The sequence below is a fragment of the Pseudophryne corroboree genome, chromosome 1 (genome assembly GCF_028390025.1).
Source record: "Pseudophryne corroboree isolate aPseCor3 chromosome 1, aPseCor3.hap2, whole genome shotgun sequence".
Classification (NCBI taxonomy): domain Eukaryota; kingdom Metazoa; phylum Chordata; class Amphibia; order Anura; family Myobatrachidae; genus Pseudophryne; species Pseudophryne corroboree.
In genome coordinates, this window is record NC_086444.1 from 208908128 (window position 1) to 208932402 (window position 24275).

General features: G+C 47.5%; 1 protein-coding gene across 6 annotated transcripts in view; it reads left to right on the forward strand.

The window, feature by feature from the left end:
- The window catches only part of CAST (calpastatin), a 358547-nt gene that overhangs the window by 143402 nt on the left and 190870 nt on the right, over positions 1-24275 (forward strand). For all 6 annotated transcript variants that reach the window (XM_063964046.1, XM_063964049.1, XM_063964052.1 and 3 more), the window contains one exon: positions 1539-1604. In XM_063964046.1, coding sequence (XP_063820116.1) covers positions 1539-1604 — 66 coding nt within the window. The remainder of the gene's footprint in view (positions 1-1538; positions 1605-24275) is intronic.

The window sequence follows — 24275 nt, forward strand, 5'->3', positions numbered from 1 at the left end:
GCCTATCGCAGCCCGATCTTGCAGTCCTGGAGAAAGGAAACACCTCCCAATGGGACTATCAGTCAGGTCAGGTAGGACTGCCAATAGGAAGTACTGCCAGCCACAGTGAAGCCAGTGCAGTCACAAACTGCATCTGGCTTCACTGACACTGAGGGGTGTGGCAAATCTTTCCTGGGGGGCTGCAGTCCTGCAGCCCATAGGTAAAATCCACTACTGGTACTAATGCAGTTTCTGCATGATTTAACCCCTTCAGTGGTGAGTCTTCAATTAAAAACACACCCTTGGGGGGGGGGGGGGGGGGTTAAATTGGCGTGGGAGCGGGAGGGAAGGTGCAGGGGGGGTGAGTGACGGGGCAGGGCAAGGTTATCGCCTGGCGATTGCCCGTGGGGATCGCCAGACTCAGCGCTGATTCCCGGTTGCCTTGTTGCACCCGGGAATCAGCATGTAATTTTACATTTAAGCCCTCTCTCCGGCCAATAGGAGTCCGGGGGCCGGACTAAACTCCATAATAGAGTATGCTGATTCCCGGGCGCCGTGCACGCTGCACGGCTGTCCCCAGCCCCAGGGAATAAGGAGGTAGTATGCATGGAAATCTTCCGGAGAGCTGGCTAACCTGGAAGATTTCCGTGCATACCACCGAAGGAGTTAAGGGGGTGATAAGTTTTATAAACCGGGTCCTTGGTTAGGGGCGGTTTAAGAAAGGACGGGGTTTATGTGCAGGCCCCTTCTCTTTCACTGGTGCATGCGCCAAGTAGGCTCCGTAAGTGTGAACCATTTTCCCAGAGAATATTCTATGCATGCAAGAGATATCTGGGAAGATAGCACAGGTGATTTTTGCGCCTGTCAGCAGAGAGGTAAGTATAGTCTGTGGGTGCAAGGTGTGTGCTGTGAGCCCCCCCTGGATCCACTGTGCCCATGTCCCTGGTCTTACTCACAGTGCTTGCCCAATTTTTACATTTATATTTGATACATGTGCAATAACATGGCAGACAGGTATGTATGCTAAATGTGCTGGATATTGGACAGCAGTGGGAACTGTTAGCAACAAGGAGGGGGGAGGCAAAGGCGTGAGTATGCTACAAGTCATACGATCACACTGCACACTGGTGGAAGCATCTTAATGTTGTATTCTCCAAGTGCCACCTGTTATATACAGTATTATATTTATTTGTGCCTTCTATTAAACCACACAGAGGTTTATTGATCCAGACGGCTGCTGTCCTCACAGGATGTCTTTCAGTCTGTTGGTACTTTTTTGCATCATTATCTTTTCTTTTTTTCTGCTATAATGCACATGTTTGACTCATAGAATTGTAATATAGTCATATACAGAAAATTGATATTATTCTACAAGTAATAGGAAGTATTTTGCTACCTACAGATTGCACTGCAACCAACAAATTATAGACGTTCTCATAACTCCCTCATACAGCAGTCCTAGTATATTTTATCTCAAGGAATGGTGCCGTACAACAGTGTTTTGTTTCCAGGTGTGCCCCAGGAATATTAGATAACCGTGCAATTGTATTTCATTTCAGCACGGTGATAAGAAGACAGCTGGGGCAACGAAACCTGCAGACAAGAAAGCTCCTGCGACAGCAGAGGTAAATACTCGGGCTATATATGTCTATTACTAGAGATGTTGGTGCACTTGAATAGTATATATAGTAAGGTGTGTATACTCTGTCTATAATCTACAGTAAGTACAAGAGGAAATTAAGTACTTCTACTTTCTTCCATTGGTATTCGACAAATTACCAGTAACATGCTAAAAAAAAAACATTTATTTATAAGATGAAAGATTAGTAATTGGTGGGATTGATGCATTTATATTCTATTATATTATATTTCCTGCGGTGTTTGGGGAAAACATTATATCACATCCTGCATTAACTGTGTGCTGCATAGGAGAGTGATACTGTATATAGATTTCCCTTTTCTATTACTTTGAATCAGTGGGTCATGTATTGTCAGATACTCCATTCTGCATCTCTGCATTGTTTGACTTGCTAATGGCCTGATTCAGAGGCAGACTAATTGCCAATGTTTGCGCAGTCCGAGCTGCATTGTGCGTGTGCTGCTATTGGTTACCAATGGCAGTCGCACTAACGATTTGAACAGAGTGGTTCACACTTAGGGATAAATTTACTAAAGCTTCTAAAACCTAGAATTGGTGATGTTGCTCATAGCAACCAATCAGAAGCTGTCTGTCATTTTCTAAACGGCAGTAGAGAAATGATAGACAGCATCTGATTGCTATGGTCAGCATCACCTATTCTCTGTTTTAGACGATTTAGTAAATTTACCCCTTAGAGAGTGTTTGTGGGGGGTGATGGGTGGATGGTGAGTCAGATGCAGGCGTGTTACAACCATTTAGCAGGCGTGTCGCAGCCAGCGGCTGAGAATTTGCACCCAGTATTACTGGCCCCAGCGGTTTAGTTACGACACACATTCTGAGCAACCACAAGGTTGGTTAGCTCTGCGGTGGTACAGCTGATGTGCGTCCAATGCTGCATCTCTGTATGCAAGTGGCAGATTAAAGATGTCGCCAGTGGGTGTCGCCAGCAGCTGCATCATTAGCATATTATCGCAGGAGCGCTGAGTACAAAGAAAAAGATGCAACGGGAATTGCGTCCACGTCTGGTTCAGGCTGTAAGTGAGTAACTGGCACAGAAAACAAAACTCAACTTGTACTTAAGTCTACTTGGAAGAAAATGCTAAATAAGACCTAACAATTCCACCTGCACAAAACATAGGGGCAAAGCTTTTATTGCTACTTCTTCTCGTACATTTCATCACACTGACAAGTTTTAGCCTTTTTGATGTTATCATACAGCGACAGATATATAAAATTAGGGATCTATGTACTAAACCTTGGATAGGGATACAGTGGTCGGAGATAAAGTAACAACCAATCAGCTCATTATTATCATTTTTCAAACACAGTCTGTAACTTGGCACTTAGGAGCTGATTGGCTGGTACTTCATAGACAGACAGTTGTGTTTTATTGGTCTGTACATGCCTGACCGATCCCGTTTAATCTTGTTTTTGTATTCTAAAGGCATTTGTATCTCCCAGACAAGCTTATATATTTTGATTGCCCTAGTATATGACTCAAAACTACTTTGTATACTGAATATATTTTTATACAAAGTACGGGATATAAACAACTTTGCCCAGGGAATATAATGGGCCAAATGTAATAGAGTGAGAGTTTCAGAAAGTGAGAGATTTGGTAAGGTTTTTCAGTTCTTTTTTAAATAATAATAATTTTCACTGCAAAACCAGGTTGATCTTGCTGTGTAACTGATTGCCACTTTAAAAAAAAATGCAAAACCTTACCAAGGGGTATATTCAATTAGGGTCGGATCCATTCCGACATGCATTTGTCGGAATGGATCCGACAAACCCTATTCAAATCTCATCTCAATTCGACTTTTAAAAAGTCGAATTGAGATGAGGGACCCAGAGGAGGAGAGGGTGGGGGAGCCGCGGGGAGACCAGCGGGGGACAGCCGCGGGCAGACGGAGGAGATCAGCGCTACAGTAGCACTGCAGGAGGATATCACATAGCCGCCCGACCTCACGGCAGTGTCCACCCGACAACAGCAAGCGTGACCTCACTTGCTGGAGCCTGGTGGACGCTGCCGTGAGCGGCGCGGCTGTGAGACATCCTGCTGCAGCGCTGTGCTGTAGCGCTGATCTCCTCTGTATGCCTGTATGCCCGCGGCTGTCCCCCTCTCCCTGCGGCTCCCCCCCTCTCCTCCTCTGGGTCCCACATCTCAGTCCGACATTTTTTTATGTCGGACTGAGATAGGCCCCGTTTTCGACACAAGCACGTGGATCGGCAGCTATTCCGCCGATCCACGTGCTTTTCGACAAGTCGTATTCCTCGACTTGTCGAATATATTGAATAGGTTGGAACCCCTTCCGACCTAAAAAAAGTTGAAAATTGCCGCCTTTTCGACAGACAGCAGCTTTCGACGTCAATTGAATATACCCCCAAATCTCGCACTTTCTGAAACTCTCACTCTATTACATTTGGCCCAAAGTATTTATTTAAAAACACAGATAGATACCTGAAATATAAAACAACATAATTCTAGTTGCACAAACTGTTAAAAAAATGTAATCTGAATGGAAAGCACAACTACACCATTCACAGTGTGTCAGGAAAAAGGTAATTGTTATGACTAACTTGAACACAATGAATATCCATACACCTCCATAGGTGTCATTAGCTGGCAATGTCACATAACTGGTAGCAGGTGGAGGTGAACATATCACCACATGTGTGTGGCTAGGGCTGGTATGTTCTGCATTCATTCTACACCCTATGTATATTCTATAAATCAGTGTAAACATTTTATGTGCTGATCTCACCAGGCTGACATTTTCCAGTTTAACAACTTCAGCATATATTGGATTTTACATTTAAACATCCTTATAAAATGCATTCCTAGAATTGTGTCTATTAGTTGCACATAATCAGTTCTTTGAATATAGAGTAACATTTAGGGTTATAGCAGTCATTTTATATAGTGTGAGAAATACCTAACCTGGAAATTTAAGATATTGCAATTTTTTAAATATTGGGGGTAATTCTGAGTTGATCGCAGCATCAAGTTTGTTAGCAGTTGGGCAAAACCATGTGCACTGCAGGGGGGGCAGATACAACATTTGCAGAGAGAGTTAAATTTGGGTGGGTTATTTTGTTTCTGTGCAGGGTAAATACTGGCTGCTTTATTTTTTCACTGCAATTTAGATTTCATTTTGAATACACCCCACCCAAATCTAACTCTCTCTGCACATGTTACATCTGCCCCTCCTGCAGTGCACATGGTTTTGCCCAACTGCTAACAAAATTGCTGCTGCGATCAACTCAGAATTAGGCCCATTGGGGGTAATTCCAAGTTGATCGCAGCAGGATTTTTTATAGCAATTGGGCAAAACCATGTGCACTGCAGGGGAGGCAGATATAACGTGCAGAGAGAGTTAGATTTGGGTGGGTTATATTGTTTCTGTGCAGGGTAAATACTGGCTGATTTATTTATACACTGCAAATTAGATTGCAGATTGAACACACCACACCCAAATCTAAAGGACCCTACACACTGGCCGACCCGCTGCCGAGCTGCCCGATGGCGGATACGGCCGACGAGCGACCCGGCGGCGGGGGGGGCAGTGACGGGGGGAGTAAAGTTTCTTCACTCCCCCCGTCACGTGGCTCCATTGAAGTGCAGGCAAATATGGACGAGATCGTCCATATTGGCCTGCATGCACAGCCGACGGGGGACCAGCGATGAACGAGCGCGGGGCCGCGCATCGTTCATCGCTGGTGCCTCCACACTGAAAGATATGAACGAGTTCTCGTTCATTTATGAACGAGATCGTTCATATCTTTCAAAAAATCGGCATGTGTGTAGGGCCTATAACTCTCTCTGCACATGTTATATCTGCCTCCCCTGCAGTGCACATGGTTTAGCCCAATTGCTAACAAAAATCCTGCTGCGATCAACTTGGAATTACCCCCTATGTGCAGAAATTTTCAAAAATACAGAGGCTTGTGCAGAATTAAACATGTATCATTATACTGCACAAGCCCTGGAAATAAGTATGGGAGACGCAGAGTTATACACATTTCAATCATATGTACACTTACGTTTCAAGGAGTGGAAGGCGGTTGTAACTGGGCGTTTTTACAAAGTTCAAAGTTAAATGGAAACAAAGTGCCTCTGATATGTAGGAGGAAATGTTTCAAATCTTCTAAAGACTGGAGAAGTGGACATACCTTTTGTCTATCATTTTATAGAATGTACTTGATAAATGCTGCCAAGAAACTGTTTGGTTTCTAATGGCCACATCTCCACTGGTCCATGTCTTAACTCTTTAGAAGGTTGATTATTTTCCCCCATATTAGCAGATTCAATTTTACTGGTTTGGAATGTGTCATCCTTTTCAGCATATATTGAGTAACTAGCATCCATTTGAATGACAACGAGAAGAATGCAACAACTAGCCACTACACCTTGCTCAGTAACAGCACCCATTGACTAGTAACTAGCATCCATTTCACCAATAATCAACACTTTTTTTTTTACTTGAAATTTTGGTAAAGCAGAATACCTTTATTTTCCCATAAATAATTTCGGCAGGCTATAAGAAAAAAAAAAAAAAAAAAAAGTTTTAATCACAATTTGTCCCTGGTGCATTCATTCAGGCTGATTTATATTTCTGCAGTTTCCACAGTGTCATATGACTGTCATGACAACCACAGTGACATGGGCAAATGGCGTAAGAACAGTGAAACTTCGGAACCCCTTTGAGTAATATATATCATAGCCAGAGCCGGCCCTAACCAATATGATGCCCTAGGCAAGATTTTGGCTGGTGCCCCCTAGCACCGCCGCTAGTTCTGAAGGAGATGCCTGGCATGAGTCAGCTGGCAACTCTGCTAACGTCGGGCGCCTTTTGTTTATGAAAATGCATCTTATTTGCATTACAATGTGGCTAGGATGCACAAGCAGCTTCTGCTGATTAAAATGATATGCAGCATGCTTATATTCTGTGTACGACTGTGGCTGTATCTGCATACGAAATGCTACATTACAGTGATTTCCAGCAATACACTGCAACGTAGCATTTTTTATGCAGATACAGCCGCAGTCACACACAGAATATAGGCATGCCGCATATCATTTTAATCAGCAGAAGCTGCTGGTGCCCCTAAGCATACCAAATGCCCTAGGCATTTGCCTAGTTTGCCTATACCTAAGGCCGGCTCTGATCATAGCTCTGAAATACACCCCCCCCCCCCATTTGCCTCTTTTCCTTTTCAAAACATGCTCAGAGATATGTCTTTGTTATTGGCAGTCAGATTGGGGTCTCTTCCAGGAATTTTGAAAAGGAGATAATGATTTCAGCAGGCAGCTAAGAAAATTGATATGCATGCTTTAAAGGTACAGATGTAGCCATGCTTATCTAACTGCGATGCAGCCAGAGCCGTTTCTTGCCGCAGGAGAGGCGTGCCTTTGCAAGGGGCACCCGCCGCTGCTCTTTTGATGGTTCCTGGTGCTCCCCCTCCTTTCTGTCATTACTACTCCACTCGGGGACGGAGTTTCGCGCAATGACGCATTTGCGTCGTGACATCATGAGGCAAACGCGTCATTACGCAAAACTCTGCCCCCAAGTGGAGTGATAATAATGGGGTGGAGAGGGAGCCAAGACACAACAACAGGCAGGCTGGCTGGCAAACAGGTGGGCGGGAGGAGGAGGGAGATGCTAGCGGGTGGCCAGGCGGGCGCTGTAAACACCCCAAAGAGCACTACACACCCCTGGCAACTAGCATTACACAGCCTTGGCAACTGACATTACACAGCCCTGGCAACGATCATGACACCAGTCCCAGAGCATGAAACCCCTGGCAACCAGCATGGATCCCAGAGCATGAAACCCCTGACAACCAGCAGGCAGGGCCGGTGGAAGACCTCTCTAACCCTAGGCAAAGCTTCAGCTTAGTGCCCCCTAACCTGCAACCCTCGCCACCCTACCAACACACATACAGGGGCGTATCTAGCCATTGGCCAGGATGGCACTCGCCAGGGGCGCCAGCTGAGGAGGGGCGCCGCCTGGTTGTGCCACCCGTGGCCAAGGGGCAGATTCACTATGCCCCTGTGTCCCCCACCTGCAGGGATGCCTGGCAAAGACCACAGAAGGCAGCAGCGGCAGACACTGTTCTTCTCGCCAGAGTCCGGCACCGCTCCGCAGTCTGCACTACAATCAAGTAACGCTTTAAAACTACAGCTCCCAGCAGCCATTGCTGCTGTGAGCTCCCAGCAGCAATGGCTGCTGGGAGCTGTAGTTTTGCAGAGTTACTTGATTGTAGCATGGACTGCGGAGCGGTGCCGGACTCTGGCGAGAAGAACAGTGTCTGCCGCTGCTGCCTTCTGTGATTTTTGTCGGGCATCGGACGACGACAACACAGGTCAGCAGCGGCGGATTGGGATGCCCCCCTCCCCTCCCGTTGACTTCAGTGGCCGTGCTCCGCCCCACTTTGGCCGATTCCTATATCCGCGGCTGCGGCGATATGAGCTTCTGCGCATGCGCAGAACAGAAGCTCATTCAAACTGGAGCCGCGGCAGTGAAGCTAGTGTAGTGTGTGCTGAGGCAAGTGACCAGGGACAGCGAGCGCACAGAGGGGCCAGGCAAACAGTGTAATAGCAGGGGGTGCCCTGGAGCCATACAACCCTTGGTCCCTAGGACCCAGCAGCCTGCAGCAACTGGAATCGAGACCTTGGCCTCAGACAGAAGCATGTGCAGGTTAGTGATGCCCCCCCAACTCCCACCTGGCGGCTGTGGCTTGCGCTGTATCCTCCCCCCCTCCCACTTGGCAGCTGCATGCGGGGAGGCAAGGGACACACATCATGGGAAGGTGAAATAGCTTGTGTGTCAGCATCTGTTTGTGTGTCAGTTTCTGTATGTCAGTAAGTCAGGGTCTGTGTTAACATCTGTCAGTGTGTCAGCATCTATCAGTGTATCAGCATCTGTCTGTGTCAGCATCAGTGTGTCAGCATGTTTCTGTGTGTCAGTGTCAGCATCTGTCTGTGTGTCAGTGTCTGTCTGTGTGTCTGTGTCAGCATAAGTGTGCCAGCATCTGTCTGTGTGTCAGTGTGTCATTGTCTGTTTGCATGTCAGGGTCTGTGTGTCAACATCTGTGTCAGTGTGTAAGCCTCAGCGTGTCAACATCTTTCTGTGTGTCTCTGTCAGCATCAGTGTGTCAGCATCTGTTTGTGTCTCAGTGTGTCAGCTGTGTGCGTCAGCCCCCTAGACAGAGTACCCCCCCCTCCCCCCCGAATGCAAGAACATACACAGTCCACCCCATTTTTTATTTATTTTTGTAGGCCAATGTGTTTTAATATTTTAAATGTGGGAGCCAACTTGTAGAGGCCAATGTGTGTGTTTGTTTTCTGTGGGTGCCAATATATGGGGGGGGGGGTTTCTGTGGGGGCCAATGTGTTTATTTTTTCTGTGGATGCAAATATGTTTTTTTTATGTTGGGGCCAATGTGTTTTTTTTAAATTTCCTACGGGGGTCAGTATGTTCATTTTTTTTTTCATGCCGGTGGTCAATTTGTTTGTTTTTTTGTGAAAGCCAGTGTGTTTTTATTTTATTTTTTTCTGTGTTCTTTTCTGTAGGGCCAATGGTGTGTATGTGTTTTTTTTTCCTGTGGGGGTCAAATATTTTTTTTCTTTGGAGGCATAGCATAATGTGAATAACGGACATTATTGTGCGTTGTAATGTGAGTAAGGGACACTACTGTGTGGTGTAATATGAAATAAGGGTACAATTGTGTGGCCATGCCCCTTCTTTGGCACACGCGCCTTCCATATTTTAACTATGAGGGAGGGGGGGGGGGCGCCATTCCCTTACTTTGCCAGGGGTGCTCGGACCCCTAGATACACCCCTGCACACATACACCACCTGGAGAGATGCAGGTGGCCACTAGGTGGGCTGGGTTGAATTGCATCATTATAAATATATAGAGAGAAAAGGGACAACACTCAAGGACTTTTAAATAGATAAAGTATATATACAAAATTGTGTGACTTTGCTCACAATATACTTTAACTTTTAAAAGTCCTTGAGTGCCATCTATTCTTTATGTATACACGCTAGCCAGCATGTTAGGAATCATATAGGACACCGATGCCAATGTCACTTTTTTAGATATACTGTACATGGGGTCTGGTGGGGATATTTAATTGGGGTTGGCTATGGGATGCAGCATTATAGTGACGCTGCAGGTGCAGACTTGTAGACAGGTGTTGCTTGCTGCTGGACAGCCGAGATCCAGAGGCCTAGAGGAGGTGAATCAGGGCTATGAGGAGCGGCCATAGGGGTGCCCCTAGTTACATTCGCCTCCTATGTGGCTTCACGTAACTTGATGTTACACATGTCGACATGGAGGAAGCACTGAGGCACTATGTGGTACACAGCCTGATAGTGGTGGCTACACCTGATTAGACCCACAGCAGTGGTCAGTGCAGTGTAATAGGATGAGGCTGCATACAAGAGACATTCTTCAGTTTTTTGCTAGATGAATTCAGTGGTGCCCTCCAAGGGCTGGCGCCCCTAGGCAGCCGCCTAAAGCTGCCTAATGGTACAGCCGGCCCCGCGAGCAGTTAATTTAAAAGTAATTAGAAGCTTTACTATAGGGCATAATGTATGAAGGGCATTTTGGTGTGTGGCATAATATGGTGCATTGGGCATTACTGTGTGGGGCTTAATATGGTGTCATTTATTTATTTTTCCTGTGGTGGCTGTGATCTGTTGGTGCAGGTTCAAAAACTGGGGTGTAAGGTAGCCTTTTCAGGCAATACCGAGAATTGTGCATCCATGGGGAATGGACAGGGCCAGAGGTTTGGGACTTTACGAAGATCATTAACCCTGATAATTAACCAAGAACCACATTTAGTACAGGAGTTTTGAAAACAAATTCTGGCTAAGTGTCAATTTTGACTATACTTTTATACTAGATAGTCAAAATTGATTTGCCTGCACAGTCTATCTAGGCTTGCAATACCAACCTCGCGGGAGTGCATATCGGTATCGTATTGGGATCGCAGGGTGACTTTCTCCTTGCGATCTGCACTAACTCAGATCGCTGTTCAGAATTCAAAGGAATTTAAACAAATATTATAATAATAATAATAATGAATAATAATATTATTATTATTATTATTATTATTATTATACAAATATTATTAGATATATAAATTACACAGATGGGGGGGGGTTTAGAATTGGGAGCAAATCAAAGAAAAGGAAAAACTCTGTACCTGGAAAAACCAAGGGGTGCTAATACTTTTTTTTTTTTTAGCATGCAGGGAAAATACTGCCCAGCTTTACTTATACACACTGCAATTTTGATTTCAGCTAGGACACACTCCTCCCAAATATACATCTCTCTGCACATTTTAAACCTGTACCAGCTGCAGTACAACTTGGTTTTGCCAAGGTGCAGATTTGTTCCCGTTTTCTTGCCTTGCACAGCACTAAAGGATTTGTATGTTTTGTATCCATAAAATTCACGTGGGACTATAACAGTTATTATAAATAACACAAAGAGACACATGATCCCATATAACTGACTAAATCATCAGGAAAACAGCAGTTGAGTATACAGTGACAGAGATGAATAAAGGTCACCGCTTCGCTGTGTCCATTTACTGGGCGTTTATAGCCTTCTACCATACTCCGGGAATGTTGAAATACCTCATTCCAGTTCTTCATGTCAGGTATCTGCTAGGATTGTACAAAACATGAACACACCACACCCAGACATTCTACAGTGGGTAAGGTGCGTTCTTCCTCTTCATCACATATATGTCAGTACACAAGCACATTGCCAGTGTGACGCTATGACAATAACACCACAGATGTGTGAACTCACTACACAGTAACAGTAGTAATGTGACTCACAGCACAACTGCAGCAATAGTAACATTCGCGACATCAGTACAATGACAATACTATAGAACGGGTAGTTACGAGAATAAACACACGGGGGGGGGGGGGTTTCAATTGCTGGCAACTTGTTTTCCTGACTGAATTCTCGTGACACCCAAAGCATTTTATGGAGGTGGGATCTCGCTCAAAAGTGTTCGCTACCCCATAGGGTAGTTCTTTTCAGCAAATAGGGGTGCATATCGTCCAGGAAAAGGGTGCGAATCGGGCTGACTTTGTTGGCATTTAAATGCCGTGGCAACAGCAACACGCCCTCTTCGCCGGTAATTGAATTTCCCCTTAGTGCTAAAACGAATCATTAGAAAACTACAGTGTTAATGTTTTCTTTTCAGCTGCAGTGTTGGTGGGAAGAGCTGCAACAAGGCTCCAACACTGCAAGCCAGAAAGCCTTGTATTATGAGTTTTGGAACGTTTCCATTTGTTTAGCTAACTACATTTCTGTCATACTATGTTACTTGCTGCTTTTAACTGGCAGAGGCCTAACCCTGTTTGTTGTAATTGCTCTGTAAGAACAAGATTGGACCTGTTTTCAGACATCCTGGCTGTTCTTTTTGAGTAAAATTAGAAAATAATTTCGTTTTGATGATATAACAATATCTATGCTGCTGATTTAACAATGGCTTCTGATATTAACTGTGCATATTATATTTCTCATACGTCCTAGAGGATGCTGTGGTCACTTCAAGAACCATGGGGTATAGAAGGGATCCGCAGGAGACATGGGCACTTTAAGACTTTCAAAGGGGTGTGAACTGGCTCCTCCCTCTATGCTCCTCCTCCAGACTCCAGTTTAGAATCTGTGCCCAGGCAGACTGGATGCACTCTGAGGAGCTCTACTGAGTTTCTCTAAAAAGACTTTATGTTAGTTTTTTTTATTTTCAGGGAGAACTGCTGGCAACAGGCTCCCTGCTTCGTGGGACTTAGGGGAGAGTAGTCAGACCTACTTCTGTGAGTTTAAAGGCTCTGCTTCTTTGGCTACAGGACACCATTAGCTCCTGAGGGTCTGATCGCTAGGTACACCTAGATGCTCGTTCCCAGAGCCCGCCGTCACCCCCCTTGCAGAGCCAGAAGACAGGTGAGTAGAAGAAGACAGAAGACTTCAGTGACGGCTTCAGAGGTACCGCACAGCGGCCGAGCTGCGCACCATGCTCCCACACTCAGCGACACTACAGGTGCAGGGCGCAAGGGGGGGGGGGGGCGCCCTGGGCAGCATATTAACCTCTAAATAAGTGACTGGCAAAAGAGGACAAGGTGCCAAACCCCTGCCAGTATAAAGATTTTGGAAAAATAGTGGGGCTGAAGCACGCCATTCTGGGGGCAGGGCTTAGTCCTCACAGCTCACGTCAGCGCCATTTTCTCTTCACAGAAACTGCAGAGACGCTGGTCCTTCCTCACACTGCTGTACAAGTGACTGTACAAAATGGGGGGGGGGGGGGGGCGGCACAGTGAATTTTGGTGCAATATAAGTTATTATAAAAGCGCTGCAGGTCTGGTAACTGTGTCAGAACCGGGTTTAAGCGCTGGGTGTGAGCTGGTAAACTCCCTCTTTGTCTCTCTGACAGGCTTTATTATGGGTCTGTCCCCTATATGCCCAGTGTGTCTGTGTGTGCTGCGTGCACGTGTGTCGGCATGTCTGAGGCTGAAGGCTCTTCCCAGGAGGAGACGATGTTAGGGACACAAACGGCTGTCGGAGTGACCCTGTTGGCACCGCCGACACCTGATTGGGTGAATGTTTTGAGTGCTCTGAATGCTAATGTGGCTCTGATAAATAAGAGATTGGATAAATCTGAGTCTCAGAACCAGGCTTGGAAGAAATCCGTAGAGGATGTGTTGTTACAAGTCCAGACCCCCTCGGGGTCACAAAAACGTTAATTTACCCAGCTGACAGACATGGATACCGACATGGACACTGACTCAAGTGTCGACTATAGTGATACCAGATTAGATCCAAAATTGGCAAAGAGCATTCAGTACATGATTGTGGCTATAAAAGACGTATTACCTATCACTGAGGACCCTACTGTTCCCGATACTAGGGTCTGTATGTATAAAGAAAAGAAACCTGAGGTAAGGTTTCCTCCCTCTCATAAACTGAACACGCTTTGTGAAAAGGTTTGTGAAAATCCTGACAAAAAGTTTCAGATTCCCAAAAGGATTCCAGTGGTGTATCCGTTTCCCTCTGGGGATAGGGAAAAATGGGAGTCACCCCCGATTGTGGACAAAGCTCTATCACGGCTGTCCAAAAAGGTGGCTCTTCCGTCCCCTGACACGGCAGCCCTAAAGGATCCTGCGGATCGTAGGCAGGAAAATACATTGAAATCCATTTATATCACCACGGGTACGGTACTCAGACCAGCCATTGCGTCTGCGTGGGTGAGTAGTGCTATCGAAAGATGGGCAGATAACTTGTCATCTGAAATAGATACCCTGGATAGGGATAGCATTTTTTTGACACTAGGTTATATCAAGGACGCTGCAGTCTACCTAAAGGAAGCTGCGAGGGATATTGGCCTCTTGGGATCAAGGGCCAATGCCATGGCAATCTCAGCTAGGAGAGCATTGTGGATTCATCAATAGAATGCTGATGCTGACTCTAAGAAAGCTATGGAGTCTCTACCGTATAAAGGTGGTGTATTGTTTGGTGACGGCCTCGCTGAGTTGGTATCTACGGCTACCGGGGGTAAGTCATCGTTTTTACCTTATGTGCCTGCACCACAAAAGAAAGCACACCACTATCAGATGCAGTCCTTTCGGCCCAATAAATACAGAAAAGGCCGAGGGTCTTCAGGGAAAAGGTAAACGATCACCGGCCGTGGCCGGTTCCCAGGAGCAGAAGTCCTCCCCGGCTTCTGCCAAATCCACCGCATGACACTGGGGCTCCTCTGCGGGAGTCCGCACCGGTGGAGGCACGTCTCAGGTTCTTCAGTCAGTTCTGGGCTCGTTCGGCCCTGGACCCATGGGTTTTAGGAATAGTGTCCCAGGGGTACAAACTGGAGTTTCAAGACGTTCCCCCTCGCCGATTTTTCAAATCGGCCTTACCAGCGTCTCTTCCGGACAGGGAGGTGGTATGCGCCGCAATACAAAAATTGTGTCTCAATCAAGTCATTGTCAAGGTTCCCCCGTCGCAACAGGGAGAAGGCTTTTATTCGAGCCTGTTCGTGGTCCCGAAGCCAGACAGCTCAGTCAGACCAATCCTGAACCTCAAATCCCTCAATTTATACCTAAAGAAATTCAAATTCAAGATGGAATCTCTCCGGGCAGTGATCTCCAGTCTGGAGGAGGGGGATTTTATGGTGTCGGTAGACATAAGGGATGCCTACTTACATGTTCCCATTTATCCTCCACATCAGGCTTACCTGAGGTTTGCAGTTCAGGATTGTCATTACCAATTTCAGACGTTGCCGTTTGGTCTGTCCACGGCTCCGAGGGTTTTCACCAAGGTAATGGCCGAAATGATAGTTCTCCTGCGCAAGCAAGGAGTCACAATTATCTCGTACTTGGATGATCTCCTGATAAAGGCGAGATCCAGGGAACAATTGCTGCAGAACATTACGAAATCCCTGACAATTCTACAGCAACATGGTTGGCTCCTAAACTTGCCAAAATCACAGTTGGTTCCGACGAGACGGCTGTCGTTTTTGGGAATGATACTGGACACAGAATTACAGAGAGTAATTAAGTAAGAGTAAGATATACAGAGTATATAAACCATTATTGGCAGGACTGTTAGCACCTTGAAAAAGTTGCATGTATGCAACGAAACACGTTGGTGGGACCTGCCTGACAGTGTTTTTCCCGGCCTCTGGAAGGATTGAACCTGGACCAAGCCCCCGCTGTGGTTTTCCAACATTTGGACCCTTAAAGAATTTCCTATTACACCGTGGAGGATTTACATCTACCACCCACTGAGGAACAGCCGTTTGCAGACGCAGATTCGCCTAATTACCTCAAGGGATGCTGGTGGTAACTATAATTCACGGATAGGACATTGGGCCCTCAAACCCAAGGGGACTTTTCATAGGAACAGGCTCCATGCATTACTAACTTCCAATAAGGATTTACATTACTGGGAATAACACCATTTCTGATTTATATCTGATTTCATGTGGCAGTTGCCACTTATGTGCACTTTATCCAATCATTTTTTAATATGCTCAAACTAAATAAAATGCTAAATGTTTTCATGTGACCAAGTTTGCATTTGTGACCAATAGGCGCTGTACTTCTTTGTTTGTTTACATCGTTTGGGGGTCTGACCAACCCCATTTCTTGTTTAGCTGCTGTGGTGAACCACCCATCTAGCGCCTGGGAGTAGCAATACCTTCGGGTATTTCTTTATCTCTTACCTCGCATTCTGCTGCGTGGTACACTGGGCTCCACAAGGATAGACATAGGGGTGTAGAGTAGGATCTTGATCCGAAGCACCAACAGACTCAAAAGCTTTGACCTTCTTCCCAAGATGCATAGCGCCGCCTCCTATATCACCCCGCCTCCGTGCACAGGAGCTCAGTTTGTAGTTGGTGCTTGCAGTGCAAGCATGTGACAGGAAGAGCTCTAGAAACAGCTTTTTCCGAGGAAAAAAGAAGACTACAAGGGTTGCAGCAGAGGCACAGATTGTGCTGGATGTCAGTAGACATTGCCTGCTGCAGCTCCATCTCTCTCCCAGCGGCGCTGTACACTCCCGTGCCCTGGTTGCCGGGTACCTACAGTAGGAGGCTCCGGTTTTCTTCCAAGTTAGTCACACACGGCTCTCCGGGATCGCGTGGCCGCACTTCGGGAGGAGGTAAGTGGGTCCCGCTCGCAGGACCCGCACTTTATCGCGATTCGGCGAGGCCGGTGGGAGGCGTGCCGCATGCGCTGGCGGTGGACACTGTGGCAGTACAGGCGATCCCACTAGATCACAAGGGCATGGGTGCAAGTCAGGTTTTCTCTCTAAACCTTTTTTACAAGTAGCCCGCAGTACCTGGTGATTTTGCCAGCAGAGGGGATAAGGCTTAGACCTGGAGCCCCAGCCCCAGGACCCTGGAGCTGCATATCTGTCTCTCCCTCACTCCCTGGCAGTGTCTGCGGCGCCATTATCCCTCAGCTCACTGTTCCTGGGAATGCTTGGGCAAATCCTCCTATGTAAAGCCACCTGGTTGTCAGTGCTGTGACTTTACAAGACACTTAAGTATTCTACCTGCTTTTTTTAGTCCGTGTTAGTTAAGAAATAGTGCACTTAGTCAGGGTTTCCTAGTACAATTACCCTGTGATATACATCCAGTTCTTACTGTGTACTGTTATATCTATTGTTATATAGCGGTGTAAGCTAGTCCAGTGCAGTATTATTGTTAGTAATAACTTCTGCATTGTACAGACTGTGACTATTTGTGTGTGCATTTGATAGCTGAGTGGTGTCCATTTCGTGTCTTTCACTCAACCTGCTATCCCTATATTCCATAACCTGAGGGGGCTTGGTGCGCCAGGTTTTATCTAACATAGGATTTTCACAAAGATATACTGTATTACGTATTTTTCTCTGTGATTTAGTCACCATATCTCTCCTTTATCTCTGCTGGTGCTGACTACACTGCGCAGGGGTTTGGGCTAGAGGTATTGTGCTGCTGACAAATTGTACTGTGTTACCTGATACTGCAAGTTATATCATGTCTGCTTCTGAGGGTAACGGTTCTGGGGCTGAAAACACTGCCGGTGTTGCTGAAGCAGCAGATACCTATGAGGAAATATAGCAGCTTTGGGCTCTGGTTCTGAGGGCTCCTTGCCCCCCAGTGGGACGGTGGCAATGGGGGCAAATAATGACCCGCCGTGGGCCACTTTTTCCACGCTTCTGCATACGCTAGTTCATAAACTAACACGGTGCAACCGTTTGTGGTCCCTGCATCTAACCCGCCGTGGGCGGACGATTTATCTGCTCAAATAAAGAAGTTGAACCAGTCCCTGACTACTAAAAAATCTGACCGGCGCTCGCCTACGTCCAAGTGGTCCTTTAAGCGAGCGCCTGTCTCCTCACAATCCACTGCTGTAACTGACACCTCGTCGGATGAAGACGGCACTTACACTGACCCCACAGGTTCTGACTCAGATACGGCTGATGGGGAGGGTGGTTCACATGTGGATGTTCCTGATCTTTTGGAGGCTATTAAGTTGATTTTACAGTTAACGGATGATCCCGAGCCATCCGTTCCTCCTAAGAAACCAGATAGGTTCAAGCGTCAGAAGGTGATTAAACAAGTTTTACCTCACTCTGACCACCTAATTGATATACGTCAGGAACCCTGGGAAAACCCGGGTACGAAGTTTGTGCCTCAAAAGAAGATGCTGGCTCGCAATCCCCTCGCGCCGGAGCTGTCTTAAGAATTGGGAAACGCCTCCTCCATGTGGCTAGGATGGTGGTTTCCTCAGCTCTACCGGTCACCACCGTCACGTCTCTAAAAGAGCCTACGGATAAACGTGTGGAGGGTTGTCTGAAAGCGATTTACACCCTCACGGGTGCTGCAAAAAGGCCCACTATTGCAGCTACTTGGACTGCAGAGGCCATTGAAGTATGGTCCTTGGAGTTAGATGCTGAAATCTCCTCTGACCATGCTAGACAATGCTTGTCTTATATTGTCACAGCTTCTCGTTGTATTAAAGAGGCGGCTTCTGATGCCAGTATACTGGCAGCCAAGGCCTCTACTACGTCAGTCCTGGCTCGCCGGATATTGTGGCTGAGATCCTGGTCTGTGGATCTGGACTCTAGAAAAACCCTGAAGGTACTCTCTTTTAAGGGAGATATTCTGTTTGGGGAGGATTTAAATAAGATTGTGGCTGACTTGGCTACTGCCAAAACTGCCTGTCTGCCAAGTACTGCTCCTTCTGTGTCGAAGGCTAAAGGTACTTCCTTTCGCCCCTTTCGTCCTTCAGGTAAAGCAAAAGGTCAGGCGTACAACAAGCAGGCCTGCATTTCCAAACCTGGTGAGCCTAAGCCCAAAAGAACCTGGGCGGCCCGTCAGCCAGCTTCCAAGACAGATAAGCCTGCCGCATGACGGGGCGGGCCTCCCTCCGGGGGATCCCAGGGTGGGGGGCCGGCTTCTAGGGTATACCCAGGAATGGTTGAAGACCACTTCAGATGCCTGGGTACGGGAAGTCGTCACTCGAGGTTACGCCATAGCCTTCAAAAACCGACCACCTCATCGATTTTGCCAGACAGATGTCCCATTGGACAAGACAAAGGCAAACACTCTACATTCGGTGGTACAGACCCTCCTGGATACAGGAGTCATAGTACAGGTGCCTCTTGCGCAGAAGGGCCGGGGGTATTATTCTCCACTGTTTCTAGTCCCATTCTCAACCTCAAGGCATTGAACAGGTTTGTGAAGGTTTCCAAGTTCCGGATGGAAACCCTTCGCTCTATAGTTCTGGCCTTGGAACCTGGGGACTTCATGGTCTCCCTGGATATACAGGATGCTTGCCTGCATATTCCTATAGCAGTGTCTCATCAGCAATACCTGAGATTTGCGATTGGCAACTGCCATTACCAGTTTCGGGCGTTACCTTTTGGTTTAACAACGGCTCCGCGAGTCTTTACAAAAGTCATGGCGGTGATGACGGTGGTACTCCGCCGTCAAGGGGTCAGGATACTGCCGTATTTGGACGACTTGTTAATCCTAGCAAATTCCACAGAACTTCTCCTGCGTCATCTAGATGTGACGGTCCTGTTTCTGCAAGCCCACGGGTGGCTCATCAACTGGAAGAAGTCATCCCTGATCCCTGCTCAGAGCATGGTTCATCTGAGAGCACTATTGGACACTCACAACCAGCGGTTGTTCCTGTCTCAGGAGAAAGTCTTGAAACTTCAGGACATGATTCGTTGCTTCCTATCTCGTCCGCAAGTGTCGATACATTCGGCGATGCAGGTGCTGGGCCTCATGGTGTCAGCATTTGACATGGTGGAGTACGCTCAATTTCACTCTCGCCCTCTCCAGAGGCTGATTCTAGCCAAATGGGACGGCCTGCCTCACCGGATCAGGTCTCAAATGATCACATTGACTCCGGAGGTCCGTCTGTCGCTGCTCTGGTGGCTCCGGGACCAGCAACTGTGCAGGGGCCGTCCGTTCCGAATATCCGACTGGGTCCTGTTGACGACAGATGCCAGTCTAAGAGCTTGGGGCGCGGTGCTGGAGCAACACTCCCTTCAGAGGCGGTGGACCAAGGAGGAGTCCCTCCTCTCGGTCTATATTCTGGAGTTGCGGGCGGTCTTCAATGCCTTGAACCTAGCCTAGCATTTAATTCAGAACCGTCCTGTTCAAGTACAGTCGGACAACGCCACCACAGTGGCTTACATAAATCATCAAGGCGGCACTCGGATTCTACAGTGGGCAGAACGCCATCTACCGGCCATATCGGCAATATTCATTCCGGGAGTCCTGAATTGGGAAGTGGACTTTCTCAGTTGTCAGGACGTACATGCCGGCGAGTGGGGCCTCCATCCAGAAGTGTTTCAACTCCTAGTGGAAAGGTGGAGCCTTCCAGACGTAGATCTGATGGCGTCTCGACACAATCACAAGGTTCCGATTTTCAGAACAAGGACAAGGGATCCTCAAGCAGCATTCGTGGATGCGCTGGCGGTACCGTGGAGGTTTCGGCTGCCGTACGTGTTCTCTCTAGTGTCACTCCTGCCCAGGGTAATTCGGAAGTTCAAGCAGGAAAAAGGAATTCTGCTTCTCATAGCTCCAGCGTGGCCCAGACGGCACTGGTTCTCAGACCTGCAAGGCCTATCGTCAGAGCGTCCAATTTTACTTCCACAACGCCCAGACCTCTTCGTTCAGGGCCCCTGTGTCTACCAGGACCTAGCCCGGCTGTCTTTGACGGCGTGGCTCTTGAAGCTTCCGTCTTAAGGGCTAAAGGGTTTTCTGAGGTGGTCATTCAAACTATGTTGCGGGCCCGGAAACCTGCTTCTGCTCGGATTTACTATAGGGTCTGGCATTCTTACTTTGTTTGGTGCGCATCTAACGATTATGACGCTTCCAAGTTTAGTATAGCCAAGTTGTTGGCTTTTCTTCAGCAGGGCCTAGACTTAGGCCTGCGTCTGGCCTCCCTCAAGGTTCAAATATCTGCCTTGTCGTTGTGGTTTCAGAGAAAAATTGCGACCTTACCTGATGTGCGTACCTTTACTCAGGGCGTGTTGTGTATCCAACCTCCCTGTGGCTCCTTGGTACTTGTCGGTGGTTTTGGGGGCGTTACAAGAGTCTCCGTTTGAACCTCTTGGTTCAGCTGACCTTAAGTGGCTTTCCCTTAAGGTGGTGTTTCTGCTGGCTATTGCTTCAGCTAGAAGAGTGTCGGATTTGGGTGCCTTGTCCTGTAGTTCCCCATATCTGATATTTCACCGTGACCGGGCGGTTCTTAGGACTCGTCCTGGCTATCTACCTAAGGTGGTTTCTTCGTTCCACCTTCATCAGGAGATTGTAGTTCCGGCACTTGTTTCTCCTGATCTGTCTCCCAAAGAGCGGCCTTTGGATGTGGTACGGGCTCTCCGTATCTATGTGAAGAGAACTGCTCCTATTAGGAAATCTGATTCTCTTTTTGTTGTGTTTAGGTTTCTCAAACGGGGCTGGCCTGCTCACAAGCAAACTCTGGCCAGATGGATTAGAATGGTGATTGCACATGCTTATGTGAAGGCTGGTCTCTCTGCTCCTGATCACATTAAGGCCCATTCTACTCGGTCTGCTGGATCTTGTTGGGCGGCCCAACATGGTGCGACCCTTGAACAATTGTGCAAGGCGGCTACGTGGTCCTCTGTGAACACGTTCATAAGGTTCTATGCCTTCGATACTGCCGCTTCCCAGGATGCTTCCTTTGCAGGGTTCTTGTGCCCGCTACAGTGCGTCCCCTCCCATAAGGAACTGCTTTAGGACATCCCCTATGTCTTTCCTTGTGGAGCCCAGTGTACCCCGCAGCAGAAAACGAGTTTTATGGTAAGAACTTACCTTTGTTAAAACTCTTTCTGCGAGGTACACTGGGCTCCACAAGGCGCCCACCCTGACGCACTTAGCTTCTTTGGGTTGGTATGGCATTAGCCGCTGACACTTCTCCTGTCGGGAGAGTGTGGTGTTTGTGGCAACTGGCAGTTGTCGTCTCTTTTACTTGCTACTGCATTGGGCTGGTTAACAAAACTGAGCTCCTGTGCACGGAGGCGGGGTTATATAGGAGGCGGCGCTATGCATCTTGGGAAGAAGGTCAAAGCTTTTGAGCCTGTTGGTGCTTCGGATCAAGATCCTACTCTACACCCCTATGTCTATCCTTGTGGAGCCCAGTGTACCTCGCAGAAAGAGTTTTAACAAAGGTAAGTCCTTACCATAAAACTCGTTTTTTCTTCCAGTGGAAAAGGCTCTGGAAATTCAGAGCCTGATCAAACAAATCTTGAAACCGCCAAGAGTATCGATACATCAATGCACTCGGTTGCTGGGGAAGCTGGTGGCGACCTACGAGGCCATTCAGTTTGGCAGATTCCATGCCAGAGTGTTTCAGTGGGACCTGTTGGACAAGTGGTCTGGGTCCCATCTGCACATGCACCGAAGGATAACCCTGTCTTCCAAGACCAGAATCTCACTCCTGTGGTGGCTGCACAGCTCTCACCTCCTAAAGGGACACAGGGTTGGGATCCAGGACTGGATCTTAGTGACCACGGATGCGAGTCTCCGAGGCTGGGGAGCAGTCACACAGGGGGAAAGCTTCCAGGGAAGATGGTCAAGCCAGGAAATGTGTCTACACATAAATGTTCTGGAGTTAAGGGCCATTCACAATGGCCTTCTGCAAGCGGAAGCGGAACATCTTCTTCGCAATCAGTCCGTCTTGATTCAGTCGGACAACATAACAGAAGTAGCGTACATAAACCGCCAGGGTGGAACAAAGAGCAGAGCGGCTATGGCAGAGGCCACAAAGGTTCTGCATTGGGCGGACAGGCATACATGCGCTCTGTCAGCGATCTTCATTCCAGGAGTGGACAACTGGGAAGCAGACTTCCTCAGCAGACACGATCTCCATCCAGGAGAGTGGGTTCTTCATGAAGAGGTCTTTGCAGAGGTTACAAGTCTTTGGGGAATTTCTCAAATAGACATGATGGCGTCTTGCCTCAACAAGAAACTTCAGGGATATTGTTCCAGGTCGAGAGACCCTCAAGCAATAGCAGTGGACGCCCTAGTGACACCGTGGGTGTTTCAGTCAGTGTACGTGTTTCCTCCGCTTCCACTCATTCCAAAAGTGATAAAGATCATAAGAAGAACAAAGGTTCAAGCAATCCTCGTTGTTCCAGACTGGCCAAGGAGGGCTTGGTATCCAGATCTTCAGGAATTACTCATAGGAGATCCATGGCCTCTTCCTCTGAGGGAGGATTTGTTACAGCAGGGGCCGTGCGTGTTCCAAGACTTACCGCGACTTCGTTTGGCGGCTTGGAGGTTGAATACCGGATCCTAGCCCGAAAGGGTATTCCCAAGGAAGTCATCCCCACTCTTATTCAGACCAGGAAAGGAGTAACGTCTAAACATTACCACCGTATTTGGAGAAAATACGTGTCTTGGTGTGAATCCAAGAAGGCTCCTATGGAAGAATTTCAGTTAGGACGTTTTCTCCATTTTCTACAAGCCGGTGTGGATGTGGGCCTAAAGTTGGGCTCCATTAAAGTACAAATATCAGCCTTATCGGTTTTCTTCCAAAAACAATTGGCATCCGTTCCAGAAGTTCAGACTTTTTTGTGAAAGGCGTGTTGCACATCCAACCTCCCTTTGTGCCCCCTGTGGCACCATGGGATCTTAACGTGGTGTTGCAATTCCTTCAATCTCATTGGTTTGAACCTTTACAAAAGGTGGAGTTGAAATTCCTCACTTGGAAAGTGGTCATGCTGTTGGCCTTGGCATCCGCCAGGCGGGTGTCTAAATTGGCGGCCTTGCCTCACAGGAGCCCTTATTTGATCTTCCATGAAGATAGAGCAGAGTTGAGGACTCGTCAGCAGTTTCTGCCAAAAGTGGTTTCGTTGTTCCACTTGAACCAACCTATTGTGGTGCCAGTAGCTACTGACGCCTTGCTGGAATCGAAGTTTCTCGACGTCGTCAGAGCTTTGAAAATTTATGTGGCCAGAACGGCTCAGTTTAGGAAAACGGAGGCTCTGTTTGTCCTGTATGCTCACAACAAAATTGGGGCTCCTGCTTCCAAGCAGACTATTGCACGCTGGATCTGTCATACGATTCAGCAGGCTCATTCTACGGCTGGATTACTGTTACCGAAATCGGTGAAGGCCCATTCTACCAGAAAGGTGGGCTCATCCTGGGCGGCTGCCCGGGAGGTCTCGGCATTACAACTTTGCCGAGCGGCTACTTGGTCGGGTTCAAGCACCTTTGCGAAGTTCTACAAGTTTGATACCCTGGCTGATGAGGACCTCATGTTTGGTCAATCGGTGCTGCAGAGTCATCCGCACTCTCCCGCCCGTTCTAGAGCTTTGGTATAAACCCCATGGTTCTTGAAGTGACCCTAGCATCCTCTAGGACGTATGAGAAAATAGGATTTTAACACCTACCGGTAAATCCTTTTCTCTTAGTCCGTAGAGGATGCTGGGCGCCCGTCCCAGTGCGTACTGTATCTGCAGTTATTAGTTATGGTTACACACATGTTGTGTTACGTTTATAGTCAGCCTGTTGCTGATGTTGTTCATGCCGTTGCCTTGCGTTGTGTTGAATGCCATGTTGTACGGCGTGCTTGAGGTGTGAGCTGGTATGTAT